Below are 21,206 nucleotides of genomic sequence, written 5' to 3'. Positions count from 1 at the left end.
CTTAGGTTGTGATATTGCATTTTTTGTTTACCTGACTATGATTTAAGACAAAACGTTTAAATCATACAAATATACAACCACAGTACTTAACGTTTTGTCTTAAATCACAGTGTAGATACTATTCTGGACGCTATCCGGAAGTCGCGATTTTCGAAGCGATGATTTCCAACTGGCTAACAGGACGGTTTTGCCTACGGTAACTTTTCTCATCATTTATTTACTCCTATATCTACAAAGTGCTTTGAAAATCTTCAAGGCATATATAGCATCATAAATATGAGTTACTGTAACAAAAACATGCATTAGAATATAAAATATACGTGTGCATCACATCAACTTGGTAGAAAAAAAGTGAAACCGATGGACAATTTTGCTCTCGTAGTACAAAGCAAATAATCTTTTATTGCAAATATTTGCATCACTTTACAGTTAAATATATACTGTTTCAATATTCTTTTCGTATTTAAGTAGAATATTCGTATTTCCCATAAAAAAATATGTTTTCCCTGAGGATCCCAAAATAAATTACTGTACGATCAGTCTAAAACTGACTGTATTCTAGAAGCGATTTCAGATTTTTTGACTGTATGACCAGACGTGATTTTGAAGAAAAAACAACAGCAATTTGAAGGTATATACGTGTATATGTGATATTATGAACTATCCATGGAACTATAACGTGTAATTACTTTCATCAGACAATACAAATATATTTCTGATGAATTTTTTAGATGGCAAAATAATTGTATTTTTGTTCCATCAGTCTTATTTAGAATCAAATGCCTAAAAAGTAATACATGATTCGCTTGTGGACTTTGTAATAGTGTATCGTTACAGTTATGTGTTTATAGCTATTACATTTTTAAAGATTATTTACACCGTCCTCCGTTGACCAATTGATGATAACACAAATCAAGCTTGTCTCTTTTAAAATAACAAAAAATGGATAAAGACAGCTTTGCGTAGGGGGTCAATTCATGTGATATAATTTTGGTAAGTTTACAGAAATAGAAGGTCCATAATGCATTAATCGAGTAAAAATGGAGCAATTTCAGAAAACTTAATGATTGGTTTAGAAGGTGTTGGAAATACCTGATGGGTGCCCCCAACGCAATGTTCAAGTCCGTATCCTATATAAAGTAACCCCATAATTTTTTTTTACTAAAATTCGAAATAGACGGTGCACACTACAGTCATTATCATTTATGATAAGGAATCCGAATAAGATTAATTAGTAGTTATATTAGTGACGGATTAAAAAAAAGGGGACTTGTTTAACTATCAATGCATTTGTATGGGAACATATATTTGAAATCCCCTTTTCACCTGAATTGGACCCCCTCTCCATTTAAAAATGGCCGGAACCCCAAATGTATATAAAGTGGTTTATGAGGAGATGCGCTTACAAAACCGGCGAAACATATTGTACCGGTCCAATGGACGAACGGAAAGACGGACTTCTTTATCACTATAACCCCCCGCTTAACAAAGTGGTGTACAATTGAGTGCCAAGGAGACAGATCTACATCTTAAACAAAGTGAAGGAACTGTGATCAATTATAGGCCACAGTACGGCCTCGAATGTGTGTAAAACATGCATTTTTATATAACAACTAAATCTGTGTGTTTGTACAATTTTAAGTATAACGGAGGACATTTCTGAAAATTATATACTAGTATACATCAAACCTTCCTCTTATTTTAGCAATATTTAAACATCCTAATACTTAATGTAGTAAGTCGAGTACACCCTATTAAGCTAAAAAATGTTTCATAAGTTTTCAAGATGTGAATGTATTGAAATATATTTGTGTTATTTAGAAAAATGCCACCTTCTGATGTATCGTAAATAACTTTGAAATCACCACTAAAATACAGTGACATAAAGACTGATCATACAGTTTTAAAATATACAAGCGAGACTGATCGTACAGTGAGAAATTCAAACAAGTGTAATTTTCTTATTTCTGGCTTCAAAGATCTGGTTGAAACTCTTACCACCACTTGAAATATACTTCATTTAGTTAATTAAGTCTGGTTTTTACGTTAGTTTGTACACTAAAAGGGTAAAAAGATTGTTTTTATGTTTGCCGACTGATTTTTCTTAGTGATGCACTTGAAAATCTCTTGATTAAGGCAAAGATACGAATAATGAATGTGCGGAATTTAATTTTTAACCATTTGAAAATATCGATGTTGGCTGAATTAATCATTAAGCAATGTACAGATGATCAACTTACTGTTTAATTCAGTATACCTATCAAATTTAAAATGTGATCCAAAAAGTTCTCGCTTCGAAAATCGCGACTTCCGGATAGCGTACAGAATAGTATCTACACTGTGTAAATGAACTGTTTTCCTTAATTTGGTAACTAAGACGCTTCAAAAATAAAACGAACAAAAAAAAACTTACTCAAGACATGATATCGTACTACTTTGAATGATTGGCGGATCATCAGTAGTGCTGAAATGAGCGGTTAATCAGCTGACAACAGTTTTAGTCAAATCGTTTTAGTGTTTGTCCGTAAACTCCGTATATTTGGTGTCATCCTGGTTTGCCTACTTTTAATTACATGCATATGTAAACATAGGGGGAATTGTTGTTGTTTAAACAATTATAGTTTATTTCTGAATTATAGTCATAATTTGTACCTTTTATTTTACCTATACATTTTTATAAATGATACAATTTTCTGCTATTAAGTCAAGGAAAATGTGCAATTTTTTTTTTTAATATTTTTGAGCAGGAAAATGTATATAATTGGACAATATACCTCTTATTTTACCTGTATTTTTTTTTTTATAAAAGATACTATATTCTGCTATTAACTCAAAGAAAATGTGCAAAGATATTTTTAATTTGATATAATTTTTGTAGAAAATGTATTGAAATATAAATATACAAAAATGTGTCATTACTTTAATTTACAACTTATCAACAAAATGTTTTAATTGTTGTTACGTTCTGAAAAAAAAGAGTAAAAAGTAAAATAATGAATTAAAGATTAATGTATATATATTTATTAATTAAATAAATACACTGTTCTGAAATTAATATAAAAGATATACAAATAGTCGTAACAAATAGAATATAGATCCAACTGCAGCTTTTACTGCGGCACAGCCTCGCATTTCCCCGTTTCTAAGCCTCATCCTTATATCGTTGATATGTCAAGTCAATGCACTATTATTGTCTATGTATGCTCATTAAACCTTTTGTCTTTTATTGTGTTCTTTGCCATTAGATAATTGGTAGAATTAAGAGTGGGCAAACCAGGAGTAAACCGTATATTTCTAGTTGCGTCATTTTAGTAATGTCAGACATTTCTGACATCATACTGTTGGCTAATTCCTTGGTTAAATCATAGCCTCGGTAGAGGACTTACAATTTGTTATCTCCGATGGGGTAAATGACGTATTAGCAGAAGTCCATCAATGTAAGACGGGAATCTTATTGACAATTTGAAAATTGTGACGGTTGAGAAAATGGGCGTATGACATTTGCGCCGATTTTGAAAATTTGCATTCTTTCATTTGCGCCGATTTTATATTTTCTACTAATTGGATTTACAGGTAAGTTACAGGTAAGTTTATACTTTTACATCTACTTTACCTTGAAGGTATATTGGTAAAATCTGGTTATAAACGTTGTTCACTTATGGTTTTAAGTTAGTTTTATTTCATATTGTTCTTGGACATCGTTGTAACACGATGGACATTTTGCACACCGAAACGAGCCGAGGAGTAAATTCGTTAATTATTGATAGCCATACATATCGGAAGGTCAGTGTCCTGAAAAACGGTAACATATCTTACCGATGTACCATCAAATCATGTAAAGCCAGAGTCACCACGGATTCTGATGGTATGAGTATTGTCAAAACACTAAACGAGCATAATCATGTAGCAGATGACAGAAAGACAGAAGCTAGAGAATTGCGTGTACGTTCTAGGAAAAAGTCTGGAGATGTATCCAGTAGACCTTCAAAGATAGTCAGGACTGAGTTACAGGTAAGCATTTCAGTATTTTGACCCTATTTTTTACTGTTATATAAGATGTTGAATTAAAATGAAGTTGACTAGCTGACTAACTTGCTTGTAATGTCGTTAAATTGTAAAACAGTAAAACTATAATTCATATCGACTTATCATTGATTTAATATTTCTTTTGAAGGGAATGAATGAAAGCCATCTTGTACCTAAAGATTTGAAGAATGCATCACTAGCTGTTTACAGAGAGCGTCGTAAAGATACACCTGTTTTACCAAAAACTAGAGATGACGTCCATACCGCTACTGGTTTCATGGTAATTGAGACAAATAAGTCGGAAAAGTTCCTGCTAGCCAATGACCGCGAGAAAGGTATACTTCTTTTTTCTTCACACCTGAATCTTGTTTGTCTCTGCAACGATATGTCGTCAATTTTTATAGATGGAACTTTCAAGTGTTGTCCTAAGTACTTTTACCAATTATATACTTTACACGGCTGTAAGAATGGCAATTATGTTCCTCTTATGTATGCCCTCTTGCCATCAAAAGATGAAGAGTGTTACGAAATCATGTGGAAAATGATTTGTGATCTATGCAGTCAAAAGCAACTTTCCTTTGTGCCTAATGTTATACATATAGATTTCGAGCAAGCAATGCATAATGCAATTATGCATGCTTTCCCACAATGTAAAATAGATTGCTGCCGTTTCCATCTTGCTCAGAGTTGATGGAGGAAAATCCAGACTGTTGGGCTGAGTACCGATTACAAAGACAAATCCACTGAGATAGGTAAATGGTTATCCCAATTTTTCGGGTTACCATGCATTCCTTCCCCCAAATGAAGTTGAGGACTGTTTCACGTTTGACATTATGTCCGATACTCCTTCTGATGACAAATGCCATACATTCTTAGACTACGTACTAAGTACATATATATGCATAACGTCACGCTATCCACCTCAATTCTGGGCAGCTGCACCCGTTGAGAACTGCAAGAGGACGAATAACGGTCCAGAATCTATTCATTCTCATTACAACGAGCAATTTTATTCTTACCATCCCAACATATATGTTTTTATGGATGTTATCAAGAAAATCCAGGCCGTAACATATGTAAAGATGCGAACTCTAGACATACCAGCATCTGTACGCAAGCCAGACAAAGAAAAGATGGACTTTGTTATCGACAAGTATGGCAAATACAGAAATGACGAAATAACAAGAAAGGAATACATAAGATGTGTTGCCTACAAATACTCTGCAAGAACAGACTTATAATTTTAATGTTTTCCGTTTTTATGGATTTTAATTCGTGATTTTAAGATAACAGAGTGATTTTACTTCTTCATTTTAAAGTATGTGAATATAGTGCTATTAAATTGACTTATCCTGCTCGAAATCCTATGTCCACCTCCCCGTGGTGAGCAGGGGACAACAGTTGTATACATGTTATGATTGACAATTCATAAAATGTGTACAACTGGCTAACGGAAGAGGTCTTTAATGAAAAATAAAAAAAAAGAGTTGTCTCATTGACATATTCTTATATATTTTCTGTAGTTTACCTGTATTTTACCTGTATTTTACCTGTATTTTACCTGTATTTACCTGTAAAAAAATCGGCGCAAATGAAAAAAAAAATCGGCGCAAATGAAAGAAAAAATCGGCGCAAATGAAGTGCAAATCGGCGCAAATGCAAAACGCCGGAGAAAATGCCTGCCTTCGGTAGCTCTTTTCTGTTTTCTTTTGACTACATTTTTACATTTTACTGCTTGTTCAAAACGTCTTGTTTGAATCAATCATCGACAACAAAAATGTAATGCTTAATTGTGGTCAGTTTCGTACGATTTTAATAGACGTACATGTAATACGTCCCTCAACTAGCGGTAATGGTTTTTTTAAGGGAGGAGGGGATGACGTTTGTCGATAAAAATAGTTAGATACATGCCTTGTACCCTTCTATATTGTCTACATTGCCAAATCATAGTAACTCAAATATATTGATTACCTGGATTACGACTTATAAAACTTGAATTCATCCGCCAATTTTTTGTATTAGTATTTGGACACAATGTGGAGGGGGTAGTATTGTCCAGCAATTACGAGCATGTGTTTTTTCTTGTGTGCTTGTGTGATCCAAAGTACTGTAGGTTGTTTTTTAACGAATTATTATCAGGAGGCCCGTTGATGGTAGTACCGTGCCTACACTTTGAACATATGGTGTATGTTCTTCGTGAAAACAAAGTTAAAGAAAACAAAATACTCCAAGGAAAAATTTAAAACGGAAAGTCCATTATCAAATGGCAAAGTCAAAAGCTCAGACACAGCGTCGAATTGAAAACAACTGTCATATTCTTAACTAGACACAGGCATTTTCTTATGTATAACATGGTAGATTAAACCTGGTTTTATGGCTAGCTAGACCGCTCACTTGAATGACAGTCGCTTAAAATTTCGTTATATTGGCAATAATTTGATAACAAAACATACAGACATAATAGGTAATAAAAATATCAAATATAGGGTTACATCAGTCAACTTTGTGTTATAATCTTAATCACTACAAGCACAAAAAAATTGATAACAAAGAAAAACAAAATGGATAAAGACAACGTACATAAGCAAAAATGAAAATCAAGAATTAACAAAAAGGCCATAACACATTAACACAATGGTGGGATGAATAAGATTCACATCACGCCTAGAGGATATTACCAAAAATTGGTCTAAAACATTAAAGATTAATAATTTACAAAGATTAGAACGCTAGTTCACAAACAATCTATTTGTCAATACCATCATGTATTATTTGAGAATTAGATAACAAATATTTATCAACAAGGTCTTAGTATCTTCCGATGAATTTCTATTAGAAGAAGATTGTCTTGATTGTAATTGATTTCTGGTACACAACTGACCACTAATGTCAAATTCGAGGTATAAGATCAAAAACGAGGCAGAAGAAGCCTTGTATGTTTTTCCTTTCATTTCTAGTTCACTAGGATAAAAATGGAACTCAATCCGAAAAAATATATAATAATCTGAATTTGATTTGGATTCTTTGATCTTCTTATTTTTGACAAATAACAAAAAATAAAACGGCAACACGATCCTCCTTATCATGATTGAATAGAAAAAGCGTTTTAATGTCAACTGATTTGCAATTGTTGGCTTTGAGGTAAACAACACATGCAGCGATAGGAAATATTCTTTAAAATATACTTTATTTTACATAATAAGACTAGACATAATACGACCGATAAAAGTTTATATAATATGAAAAGAAAACAAATGTAAATAAGAATGACTATATACAGACACGTACATCCATAATGAAACTTACCAGTTCACTAGTACCACATAAAATAAAGTCCATATGTACATAAAATTAGCTTCTTTTCTTATATATATATATATGGATAAATCTGTTGTAGAGTTGTCACCGACTCAGACGTACTTATATATATAAACATATATACAAATACAAAGAATATGACAGATGTACATGTATGGTCCCATACATCGTATTTGGTTTAACAATAAAATATCCGTTAAAAAAAAACTCTGATTTTGTTTTAATCGAATATAGTCTATTGCAAATCAAACAAATATATTGTATATTTATATGAAATGATAAAATAGCAATGGTTCTTTAATAAAAACACGTCAACAATTCTTATATACCTCTTCTAAAAACATCAGTTGAAAAAATTCCTTTTTTACTTTTAAGAACACAATTCTAATAAAGTAGAAAGATTATGATTAAGCAATCAGTATCTGCCAATATTATATATCCGGTTATCGAATGACACAAACATTTGTCTGTAAAGGTGAGAACCTCTTTCACTTGATATGGTTCCTTTATTTTTTTCTCTGTTTATGGTTTATAAATACATACTCTGGTTAATTTATTATAGTAACGGTGTATAAAGAGATCCATTTACTGACTTATCCTATGAAACCCTGCATATTGTAACTAAAAAATGTACCAACAAAAAAACCTGCAGTTGGTCTTCCAACTGTTTGTTACACACATTAATAGCGTATTTTCTGAATGTTTTTACATATTCTCATACGTAGGGGCCGATGTTGCGTCTGATGTCATTTGCGCAACGCCTTTGTACAGTACAGGTCCATCTTCGTGTAATAGCAGAGCAGGCCAAACCACATGATCAATGACGTCACCGGATTTTGTATACGATCGAAACAGATCTACTCTTTTAACATCAGTTACTATTACAACTGGTGGTATTTGTAAACATATCGACCAGCAAACTTCAAAACACTGATCAATATATAGTTTTAATGACTTGTGGTTCAAAACGTCTTGTCGCTTCTTGTCAACAAACTTCTTATTCAGCAAACTGTACATAGTCTCCTGCAACACAGAGATATAATTTAAAATTGCATTTAAGGATGTACTTAGATGAGGTTAGGTGAAAACTAAGAAATTAAGAATTTAAAATTGATACTATAAGCTGGTAGAGCATTCTTTAAGGATGAAAATAAGCTAAAAATATTGATAGGTCATGGACCTCCTTTTCGAGATATTTGAGGTTTAAAATATGGCGAGAAAAGTCGGACTCTGACTTTTACCTAACATTTGCATTTGTATTCTTTGGGTCTCAAAACAAAAGAAAGAAAATCAAGAATCTTCTTAAATTTAGGAAAATCACCTTTCATGAGCTATAAAGTCTTATATGAAAAAATAAATGGGTGTTATGGGGCAAAATATTTTACCTTGTATTGTATGGAAAAACACCAAGAAGTTCGAACATTTGACACAAATTCCTAAACCTCACCTTAGAACATCCTTAAGATTAAAACACAAATGAAAATTTAACCATTTGGAAATGGAAAGCGCCATATCTTCATCAATGATGACATGAACATGCAGTAAGCGAAGATTTTGAGTAAATACTCAAATAAGAAAAATTAAGAAAACATCAAAACCATATACTTCTAAATACAAACTAGGAAGCAGGAAAATCCTCTTACAAAATGAAAAAAATCTGAATTTCAAATATGATTTATTTCGATAAAGATGATAATTATTTACGTACTGAATCAAAACAGCACAATGCATGTCAAAAACACGACAAGGTACACGAACTATGTTCGATCTCACTTACGTCATCTAGTAGAAATACTTAACCTAAGTATATATTTCCTTTGCAAAAGCTAAATTTAGCAACTCTTCAGAAATTAAGAAAGTATTAAAATTATATAACATCCTTTACGAATCTTAATCATAACACTGAAATTCTATTCATTATCGCTACTGTATTGAATCTGTTATTGTGAGTCCAAGTTATATATAACCTTGTTTCGGCATATATATATACGAGAGTTGCCGTTCTAAAGAGTTATTGTTTTTAACTTGCTACGATTCAATCATCGTCATCGAGTAACTATGGCATTAAGATAATAATATGATTCCAATTGCATCACAAATTATTATAAAATTGTCCTGATGTTAAAGTGAACATGCAATTTAGTGGTTGACAGGCATTTTATACGAAAATAAATCGATTTCATTGGTCACATACATATTATAACTAACAGTTATGAAAGGAGAAACATGGTAGTTTTAGAGATAAAAGTTCAAATAAAGCATTTGGTTTTTTTATAGAAGAAAACATAGTACCTAAGGAAATACAGTTATTTGATTAGGGACTTTTCGATTTGAATTTTTCAATTCAGATCAGTATTTTTATGATTGTACATTTTTTTTTCTCAGTAATTGGTAGTCGTTGTATGACTATAATTAACAGTTAAAAAAATTGAAGTGATCGCAATTTTAAAAATTTTCATGCTATCATTTTAGTCACAGGAATCATCTATTTAACTTCTTAGAATACATCTTCTTGAAGCAAATATCTATAAATGAAGGCAACAGTAGTATACCGATGTTCAAAACTCGTAAATCGATGAAAAAAAAAAATCGGGGTAACAAAGTAACACTGAGGGAAACGCATTAAATACATGTATAAGAGGAGAACAACGACACAACATTAAAATGTAACACACACAGGAACGACCTAAGCATTAGACAAAATCCGATGAGAATAACAAATATAACATCACAACCAAATACATGAATTTGGGATAGAAAAGTACCGTGACAAGTCTTATAGTAATGTGAATTCACACTCAAATATAAGAGAAAACAAACGACACAACAGAAACACAACCTTAAAATGCAACACACACAGAACCGAACTATAATATAACAATGGCTATATTCCTGACTTGGTACAGGACGTTTAAAAAAAAGATAAAAATGGTGGGTTGAACCTGGTTTTGTGGCATGCCAAACTTCCCTCTATAAAGGCAATGCTAAATATAACATTAAAATGAAAACATGACATTACAGGACTACAATACAAATAAATAGGAGAACATATTAGACAAAGAAACACACGAATAATAGCTAACAAAAGGCACCAGGTTTAAAATTTAATACGCCAGAAGTGGGTTTCGTCTACACAAGACTTACAAAAGTTCGAAAGTCAAAACAAGTACAAAGTTGTACAGCACTGAGGAGCAAAGGTTAAAAAAAGTTGTGCCAAATACGGATAGTGCTTGGTATAAGAACATCCTTATTATTTAGAACTATTTTATTTTTTGAAAACAGTAAATTTTATAAAATGACTATATAAAAGATATACACATTCCAAAGATACTCAACGTACACCATTAAAAACCGATGCTGTTTAACGCAAAGTCAGAACAGAAGTATGTTAAGGAATGCAAATAAGGGACACGACTATTTCCGGTTTGAATGAAGAGTAGATACATGCAAGGAATTAACGGGTTATAAGATTGGGTGTTTAAGATGATAGTAGAAGAGAAGGGTCTAAAATGGCATATTTCTCTAAGATTGTTTTAGTCAATAGTAATTATAATTTCGGTAAACCTTTTTGGACGTCATTCACATTCTAATCAAAATGCATTAATAATTAAAACAACGTTCCTGACCTTTAATTTCTTCTACAAGAATGATGAGATTATTTATACATAAGATATATCTTCAACGGGACTACTGATTACTTTTTATAATTACGTAAAATATCTTAACAATGACACAATCATATAACGGAAATATCTCCGACGCCAATTGAAATTTAAATGGTTGATATATCAAAACAAAGAATCATATACATAAATTATTTAAAATAAACTCAAACTCATGGAAAAATATTTGTTTCGTGGTTTTTCAAAAGTTAAGAAGGAGATAATTGTCTAGAGTTTTCTCTTATATTGTAGTCAATAGTAATTAGAATACATTTCGGGGAAACATTTCGGATGTCATTCGCATGCTAATCAACATGCAATTAGAATAAAAAATCGTTCCTGACCTTTAATTTCTTCTACAAGAATTATAGGATTGTTATACATAAATAAAAAAAATATCCAAAGTAACCACTGATGGAGTTTCATACTTCTTCATGTCTTCATGTCTTCATAATGAACCAATCGGACAATGAACGTTATAACCCGGGCTGTTTGTAGACATACATGTACATTAATTGGTGAAATTATGTTAAGGATCAGTTTATCTGACTGAATAGGTATCAAATGATAGTTGCTGGTCACAATACTCATTGTATGATGTGTTGTTGCAATTGATGTTATGAATTCCTTGCCTTCCAAAATTATTCCCATTTCATGCTGCTGAACATTAACAATCTCAGTGTGCTAAAAATTGTAGTTCAGTGATTTTTTTTATTACTGGAAAGTACTTTTCCCCGGGAAAACATAATACTACAAGCAAGACAAGGATATGAAACATATTCAGAGACTAGAGGTGTCGTTATTTATTTGAAATTTTCTGCTAAAAGGAAGACAACTCGAATGTACAACCAGCTACTGCCAACGGCATTACATTTTGATGTGTAAATAATTCTTTATATGTAAAAGCACGTGTAAGACAATATACCTTGACGTGTTTATCCTGTGTGTAATTGATATCCTTTGCAGACAAATATCTCGAACATTGTAATCTGATGTCGTCATCCTTCTTTGTCGTTTTTGTTCCACCATTTTGACCCATTTCCACATTCTGTAAACACACAAAAAGGGTATAATGAACAACCTCAAATAAATGTCAGCTGTTACCACTACTTTAAAGAGAAAAAGACAAAAACATTTAAACATAGTAACTTGTCAATAAATTCTTTCATCAAGTATGTATATTGTTAGTGAATATTGCAACATACTTTTTCATAAGACCAAACGGTGCAATATATTCAAAAGTGTCATAAATGTCCTTCAGCAAACTTATGAAGTATACAAATGCACATTGTACGAAGTCAGGGATTTTTGCGCCATCGCGGTATTGGCAAACTTATCTTTTCCTTAGCTTCAACTAAATAAATTTGAGAAAGTTCTTTTCCACAAAACGATACAGTGTTGAATAATTTTTGGTCAATTGTATGAATGGTTTTATGGTTTACAATAAAATAGCTTGTAATATTTTGCATAGAGATCTCAGTTATGTTTTTTAATCTCTGTTTAAAAAGTAACACAATTTGCGTACTTGGTATATGTCTATGTTTTCGCCCGAATCGTGGTTTTCCTCCAGCTTGACACCCAGTACCAATGAGGCAAACGATTTTAATCTTTTCTCCCTTTGGAGTTTACAGTCTTCATATATAGCCTAAAATATATAATTTTACACAGACGCATTTATCCAACCATGTTTGATTTAGGATATTGTAATTAGGAATACATACTGTTTTTATTATATTTTTTAACAGTTAAAAGAAATTGTATTTTGAAGATAAAAAAAGACGAATTATAAGATCAACCCCTGTAACTCACTTTATTTCAATATTAATATATTAGGCAATTTTTAAAAAGCTAAAGAAAAAAAGTTGAGCAAATCCCATTTATGAAGTCTATAGTTGTTTTTGTAAGATTATAGATATGGTAGTTCTATAAAAACTTTTAAATAAATCATACTTAGCATAAAACCATTTTGCCAAATGGTCAGAAAGACCTTAATTATGCTACAACATGGTTAGACCATCACATATGGTTAAGAATTCATAAGTCACGCGCAATTCTAAAAATAAAACTGGCTGTATAACATGTCGAGTTCACATGAAGGAAACATTCTTAGCCTACAGGAACGTGTTTGAACCTATGATCTTTTTAAGTATGAAATATAGGCCTGGGTGTCACTAGATTAAAATAGCTAACACGAGTTGACGTCCTAAATATGTAAAATCTAAATTGGGATAAAGGTACGCAATCACCTACACACAATTCAAATTCATTCTAACAAATATAAAATTTTGAGGGCAACGAAATGAAAGACCGAATGATTAGATGTAGATATAATAAATATTTTGTTGTATATTCTCGGCGTTTTACGATACAGCTGATGATGGACAATATCTGCAATAATTACATTTATATATTTATTATTATTTTCGATCGAGTTAAAGGCGATAAAAAATCATTACTATTACATCCAAAAGAAAGATACAGTCTCGATCTATTTTGGTTTGAATTAAAGGCGGCAAGCAATACATATTATATAAAAGAGATGGTATCGATCTATTTATATTGATGCAAACACTAACGTTTAAAACTTCTAATAGCATCTCTATGCCTTCTCTCTCTTGGAATTTGTGTCCGTCTAAAGCTTCCATGGCGTCTGTCCAATGGTTGTCATAAAGTTCTGAGAATCGCTCACTTATCTTACTGGGTCTGTTGTCGTCTCCTAAGTTTGCAATCCCTGGGTTGTTGTTTGTCAGCCGCATACCTGCTTGTTCTGATAAGCTTTGTAAAATTATAATATTCAATTAATTTAAACTTTATGTCAGAATATTGATGACATTTACATCTACAAGTTCATTTCTGCTATGGATATTTATCACTTTTGCAAGTTTTTCGATATCAATGTTATTGGAAAATTGAAAAAAAAAAAATCATATTGTATATGCATGTTCCAAATCAGGAGTCTGAAGTTTTGGTGATTGTTTAACTGAAATAAATCTTGTCATCTCGGGGCCTTATATCGCTAACCACATGTATTCAGTATAAATGTGTTTCTCAGGGTTGAAGGACGTGTTTACATCCACGTTTTTAAATCCGTGACGAATAGTCTGCCTTATTGGCTATATAAATATGAAAAAAGAAGATGTGGAATGATTCGATGCACTGAGGCAACTACTCACAAGAGAACAAATGACACAGAAATTAACAACTATATGTCACCATACATATTTCAAAAACGAGCAAAGCCCATACCGCAGAGTCAGCTAAGTATAATTTAATTTAAACATATATATTTATAGTGGATTGGGAAATAAGTAATCCCTTTCCACTTGCGGGTGTGAGTGCTGCTTTGTAGCGGCATTAGCCTTCTCTTTCAAAATCTACAAGGGTGTCTTTTACATGCATGAAATATGGCTCTCTCTTAACACGGGTCAGCTATTTATCGTCCCCTTCCGACGGACCATCATCGTTTCTCCAGACCATACTCGCAAATGGTGTCAAGGGAGTCCCTGAAATTGTCTTCCCGTAGCAGGGATCGAACCAGGAACCTTTGTGTTAGTAGTTCGATGGACTATCCATTACACCACGGCGCTCCTATGTATATATACAAACCAAGTCTCCTTATTTTTCATATACTTACTCATTTAGTAGCCTCTTCTTTTCATACTGCAGTTCTTTGAGTCGTTTGATACTCTCGTCAGAGTTTGGGCTCTGAAATAAAAAATCGGAGTCAATAGAAATTTTTTCTCACAGATTCTGAAATCGACTATCAAAGTCAGTTCCATTCGCACCTTTGGTAATGGTAGTTTATAATGATGTTGAAATCACATCAATGTTAATGCATTACACAGTCATGTTACTTTTTGGGTAAATTCTTGATGTAATACATTTTGTTTACAAACCGAGATTCGAGGTTAATTGGTGATGGGGTGTTATAGTGCGAGCGGTATTAAAGCATTCTGGATATAACATTTTATATAATATCAGAACCCGGAACTCCAATTTACTGAGTTTAATATGGAATAGCATATGAACTAAATCACGAGACAGGGATTTTGCTTGTTTAATGTAGCCTAAATAATTGATGCTGCCTCCGAAAAAAATCCTTCTTAGACAAAACCTTTGATCGATGAATATGGTACCTAGTTGAATCGTAATTTATCTGAACATTTATTCTATTTACTTCAGAATAAAATATACAAATTATGTTTTAACAAGTTTATAGTCATAAAGATAATTGTTTACATACGTGACAGTTTTATATCTAAACACTTCATTTATTAGATAAAACATTAATATTTCTGTAATATAAATTAAATCATATGAAGTATATGTTAATAATATATTGTCATACTTGATAATCGTTATAAAAAAAAGCCCTACCTCATCGTCATCGCTATATTCACTACCGATAGACATGCTGTCAACATTTTTCTTTTCTAATTTTGCCTGCAATGACAAAAAATGGAATGGAAACAGTGAATGTATCAAAGAAACAACATCCCGACAAAAAAGCAGAACACTTCCCAGGGCCCCTAAGTATATTAGTTGTCAGCGAGGCTTCACGTTTATTTAATATGATTATTTTGGTGTTTAGTACGGAAGCATATTAGCTCCAAAGAATTTTTTTTAAATTTCTTCCTTCATTTGTATATTGAAATAAGGCTATGTGGTATGATTACCAATGATAAAACTATCCTTTAGAGTTGAAACGAAGTGGATAAAAGAAAGTATAGGCTATGATGTGCGCCATACGGCCGTCAACAATACGAAAACCTATACTGTATAGTCGGTAATGAAAGAACCCGACATGAAAACTGTGAAACAAGGCAAAGAAGAAAACATAACAGCTTTAAAATTACAAACAAAACAATTTTCAAACAGACAGTCTTGAATGAACCTGAACGTCAACCAACCAAGAACAAAGAGCAGGCTCAAGACTATAAGGACTAAAGACATTAAGAATATGACATAATTAATCAATGAAAGTTTGTGAGTTCCCAGTCCTCTTCTAACAGTAGGTTGCAATATGTGTCGTCTTCGCATTTCTTTTTCGCCTGCTTTACATTTATAACCTCCGCCCTACAATATCAGTTATACTAGTACTTTCCTGTCTATTCTATAGGAACAGAGAAAGCAGTTAAAGGGCTATAGCATATCTCACTTAAATAATGTCGATCAAAAAGACAGAAAAAAACAATAAACAGAAGAAAAAAATCAGAAATCTGTGGTCAAGAGCACAATACATCTTTAATAAATTTTAATACCTTTATTATCACAAAAACAGTTCGTCCAAAGTAAGAAACATGAAAGCAGTGTTTCTTAGTTCGCTGATAGAAACGTTTATACAAATGTCTTACCTTCAATACAATAAGTTGTTTATCAGCTTTCGATACCCATTCAAACAATTCCTGATTTGGATCCGCAGTGTTATCTTGTATTAACCTTTTCAATTCCCTGTTGAGCTCCATGTATTCCATAACCGTACTAAAGAGACAGACACATTAACAAAATATATACAATGAAATTTATAAATCAGCATACATGAATAATTAGACGTGTACAAGACTATGCGTTGTATAATTTTTTGAAGAAAAAACTTTTTAAAATACAAATATTTTATATGTTCACATTTTGTTTAAAACTGATTCCTGAAAAACAATTTTTTGAAAACAAGGAAATAAGATTTATTTCTCTACTTAAATTTGTCCTCATAACTAAGAGTCCTAATGTTGCCAAGCAGTGTATTGGATGCAATAAAATGTTGACAAAACAAAGATAAACAACGTCGAAACTTATAAATAATATACCTTGACAATTCGTTAAAATGTCATGTTTCAAGAAGGATTGAATCACACGAGTGAATCGCATATAGAAATACGGCCAGATCTAAGTCTTCTTCTGACCGTTAGTAAATCCCTTGCTAAAGTGGGACGATCGTTTTGGCTTTGTAGGATGTTTGAATTCGCAGCCACGTCCGATTAGAAAAGGGAAGTCCTCGTGTCAAGGGAGTGTCGCACCTTCTAAAGGTTAAAACCCTTTGCAACAATTATTTGTGAGGTTCTTAAGGAACCTGCTTCCAGACTAAATTTCTGTTTCTTAATAGTAAGCCCTCATTCTCCAGTTTATTATCCCGTTTGCCTCTTTTATGTTTGTTCCTCCACTGAATATACATGAAATATACGCCACTGTACATGCACGTAAAGCAGACAGCAAGCAACCAATAAATCAATCAATACAGAATACTAAATATAGTATTGCTGCTTTTAAGAATAGTGAACTAATAACAGAAGAATGAAAAAGAACTAGAAATTCGCCGTTTCAGAATCTAAAGGAGCATGGGTAATTTCATTGTTCGTACCCCAAAATGAAAATAACGTAACGTCATTGGTTGAATTTCCATTGTTTGTGACATTTTTAACCAATCACGACATTTTGGTGTACACTTTTGAAAATATTACCCAGGATGCATTAGATTCTGAAACGGCGAATTCATGAGGAACCACAAAAATGGAACAAATTAAATCTTCTAGATACAGATGTATCATGTGTCGTTGGATTGCTGTTCCGTTGACGTATATGTTCCAAATTTCTGTTAAGTCATCACAATACATTTGTTATATAGAGACGAGAAAAACAATACGAACAAGCTTATAAAAGATTTATAATTGGAAACGATGATTTCATAAAAACCCGTACTTTTAATTTTTTTATATTTTTTTATTCAAGTATTGCGGAAGGATATATTTACACAAAAAAGGTCATATAGTTGAGTAGATCGTATTATACGTTATTCAGTATCAATTTCTAGTTTCAAAATTTAACTGTTATACTGATCTAAATAATATTCTGTACAATGTATGGTCGAAAAAATAAAATTCACAAAACATGTTCCGAGCAACACTTCTGAAGTTAACCATTCATTAATATTATAGATTGCTCTAAGCAAGTTTGTTTCAAAATATTTCCTGTGAAGAAGATATAAATTATTACATTAGCTATAATTCATTTAAATTCCAAACTTCTATAAACATGATAAAGGATTTAACAATAAAATGACAAATCTTACTAGAAAACAAACAAAAATAATGGAATTGTCAGTTTTCAAACTGGAAGTGTAAATGAACCAAAGTGGTACTGAGAAATATAGCATCCACTTTTTATTTTTATTGTTTTCTCTTTAAGTATTCCCAAGGGTTCAATAAAAAGAAAAAGATCATCTGGAATATTGTTCTAGAGTGTGAAAAAATGAAAAGCAAAATACCATAATTTATATTATTATTTTTATTTTTTCCATTTTGAACTTAATAATATCCTACTGAACATTTAAGTTTTATTTGTATAAAATTCACTTTTTCTTTAAATGATAAAATATAATGATTTCCTGATGGTAAACGAGTTTCTCAAGGACGACATATATTTAGTTTCACGTTTATTCATTTTCAATTTTAAACATGATTGTGTCCTTAATTTTAAATTTGCATCTGGGCAATATTATTTATTTTCAGTTCTTACCTTAACAAGGTATAATTACTTACCAACCCTCCAACACCTTAAAATCTTATTGTAATCCAATAAATGTTCTTGTGCAGATATGTTTTATCCGTCCCTATTCTACCATTTTCAAACGGTTCCCCTCTGACCCGGATGTAATATGAAACTATTTAACCAATATTAATTTACTCACAAGGAGAGGTTTATAAAGTGTTATAAGTGCCAATAAGAAAGCGTAGTATAAAGATCACAGAACAATGATGTACAGACCGCATAATATAAAAATTTATAGCTGACTATGTGGTATGGGATTTGCTCATTGTTAAAGGCCGTACGGTGACCTATAGTTGTTAATTTCTGTGTCATTTTGGTCTCTTGTGGAGAGTTGTCTTATTGGCAATCATACCACATCAACTTTTTCATAATAACTAACATCACCTGAAGAGAGTTAAGTACATAGATCAAAGAACAATGATGCACAGACCGCAGTACAGCCTATATAAAGAAGCATAACAAACATCACCTGGTGAGGCCAAAAAGGCTCTGAAATAATCAAAAGTGAAAAAAAGTATTTAGAGAAAAATGATTTTTTTTAATGACGGACGACAGCTAAAGACTTCCATCTAACTGCAGGCTTTAAGCTAAGTACGGCGGAAATTAATGCTGTAGGTTTAAACATTTTTTCGACTTTCTCCCTATTGGGGGATATTGATGAAACAAAGCAACAATAGAACAAACTGTTAAAATATATTGCAAAAGTTTTGGCGTCTTGTTAAATTTACACTTAGCATAAAGCAACCAACGAAGTACTGATCTCCGAATTCTAGCAGTTGATAAAACTAGTCCAATGTTTAATTTCAATTTGAAGTGCTTAAAATTCTTAGGAACACTCAGTCTGTATTAAACTGAGTATTTCATCTATTAGTTGTGAACTAGTCCTTTTCACAATGAATTTTGAAGATTTTCAGATGTTATATAATGAGAGGGAAAAGGGTAGGGTGTGTCGATGAAATACATGTTTGTTTCATGCCCCACAATAAATGATAAAAATGGTAAACTGAGCAAAATATACATTGTAAAGTATAATTTAATTTGCATTACTAATGTAACTATAAATAGCCACCACTTATCAGAACTTTAATCTAATGACACAAGTTAAATTTCATTTATTGGTTTGATACTTCTCGAATGATGTTATCTACTTAGCTCAAACAATTATGCATTTTTATTTCATGTACATGTATCAAGGTAATTGACATAGTTTTTCGGTCAAAAAGTATATATTAATCATTTAATAAGAAATACTTAACAAATACTTATGTTGCCCTCTAAATGTAGTATATAATAGTTTTTGCTCGGTTTCATGGCATGTGTGGTGTGTCAGCAGTGGCGGATCCAGTGGGGATAGGGGGGAGGGGGGAGGGGGCTGAGCACCCCCTTTATTTTGGACGATCAATGCATTTGAATGGGACCATATAGTTGGAATCCCCCCTTTTAAAATGGCTGAATCCGCCCCTAGTCATAACAATATAAAGTCCGATCGAACACATTTATAACAAAACGCAAAGCAAAGAAACAACGCTTTTATTGCTATTATTACTTCTTACTTAAAGTGAGGGTTTCATCAATAATGAAACGCAACTACTCATCCATATATCCCAAATATAAGAAACATGCAAGACTCCATTCTTTTTTTTTCTTTCCCTAAATACACCACGTCGGTTGGATGCCAAGTGCATATTTTAACAGATATTGCATATTTTAGTCTATTAGGGATTTCCATGATTCGAATTAAAGTGTGTATAAAAGCAATCAAGAGTGAAAGTATAATTGGAATTTTCATTTAGTTTCATCAAAATTGCACGTAGACGTATTATTATGAAAATATGAAGGTACTAACCGCAACATGGTGATGTGCCATTCATTACCATAAAACAATTGTATTTATTACCGGAAATCATAACAATACTTACTCTTTTATGAATAGATAAATTTCTTCCGTGTTTAAATATGATATTGTCACATGACCACATACGTCACTAAGTACACTAAAGATATAGTAGATAATTCATTGATTATTTTCATTTGAACTTTTAAAGAACAGAGATGGTATGTGTAAAGTAAGAGATAAAACAAGTGTTCACAACTATTTTAAGCGAGTGACATTTTCAGAAAAGACGCGTAGTTAGTGACTTTAATGGGGTAAAGGGGGGTTGGGGTGGGGCTCTTGAATGCACCCACCTAACACACAGCTGAATTTTTCATATGTTATAGTATAATATCTGAACTTCCTTTATTGGTCGGTCGTAAAAAATTCGTACGGTGCAATTTTTTGTAAAATTTGAATTAAAATCGAGAAATAATTCCAAATTGAAAACTGACTAACAGTGTTGAAGCGTGAAAAATTAGCATGTCGCTTTATTTTCAGTTGTCACCATGCAAAATTTATGTACGTTATACATGCAAATCTATAAAAAAAAATACTTTTCAATAATAAAAGAAGAAATTTTTGCGGAAGAACAAAAAGATATTTGTTACATTTTGGGATTTTTTTTTAAAAAGTGGTGCCAATTTTTATTTTTTTTCATTTCTGAGATATTTTCGGCTTGAAACTAAAATTAATAATGTTCGTATGGAATCCACACATTTTTTCCTTTCGAATGATATATAATATAGCTGTGTGTTAGATAGGTGCATTAAAAATATTTTTTG

At 32.0% G+C, this 21,206-nt stretch overlaps 1 protein-coding gene across 2 annotated transcripts; it reads right to left on the bottom strand.

Moving 5' to 3' along the window:
- Positions 1-7,397: 7,397 nt before the first annotated feature.
- Positions 7,398-20,591, bottom strand: LOC143042130 (uncharacterized). Of its 2 annotated transcripts, none has more exons than XM_076214384.1 (8): positions 20,468-20,591; positions 16,361-16,487; positions 15,384-15,449; positions 14,641-14,711; positions 13,583-13,781; positions 12,532-12,651; positions 11,932-12,054; positions 7,398-8,367 (listed from the first exon to the last, which is right to left on the bottom strand). In XM_076214384.1, exons 2-8 carry the CDS (start codon positions 16,478-16,480, stop codon positions 8,050-8,052), a joined length of 1,017 nt encoding a protein of 338 aa, XP_076070499.1. In that variant the 5' UTR covers positions 16,481-16,487; positions 20,468-20,591; the 3' UTR covers positions 7,398-8,049. The 2 variants fall into 2 exon arrangements, with proteins under 2 accessions (XP_076070499.1, XP_076070498.1); XM_076214383.1 differs by having other exon boundaries at positions 20,395-20,472.
- Positions 20,592-21,206: the final 615 nt, after the last annotated feature.

This window comes from Mytilus galloprovincialis, chromosome 8, assembly GCF_965363235.1.
Source record: "Mytilus galloprovincialis chromosome 8, xbMytGall1.hap1.1, whole genome shotgun sequence".
NCBI lineage: Eukaryota > Metazoa > Mollusca > Bivalvia > Mytilida > Mytilidae > Mytilus > Mytilus galloprovincialis.
Note: the sequence above shows the minus strand (reverse complement) of the source record. Positions and strands in the feature narration are given on the sequence as shown.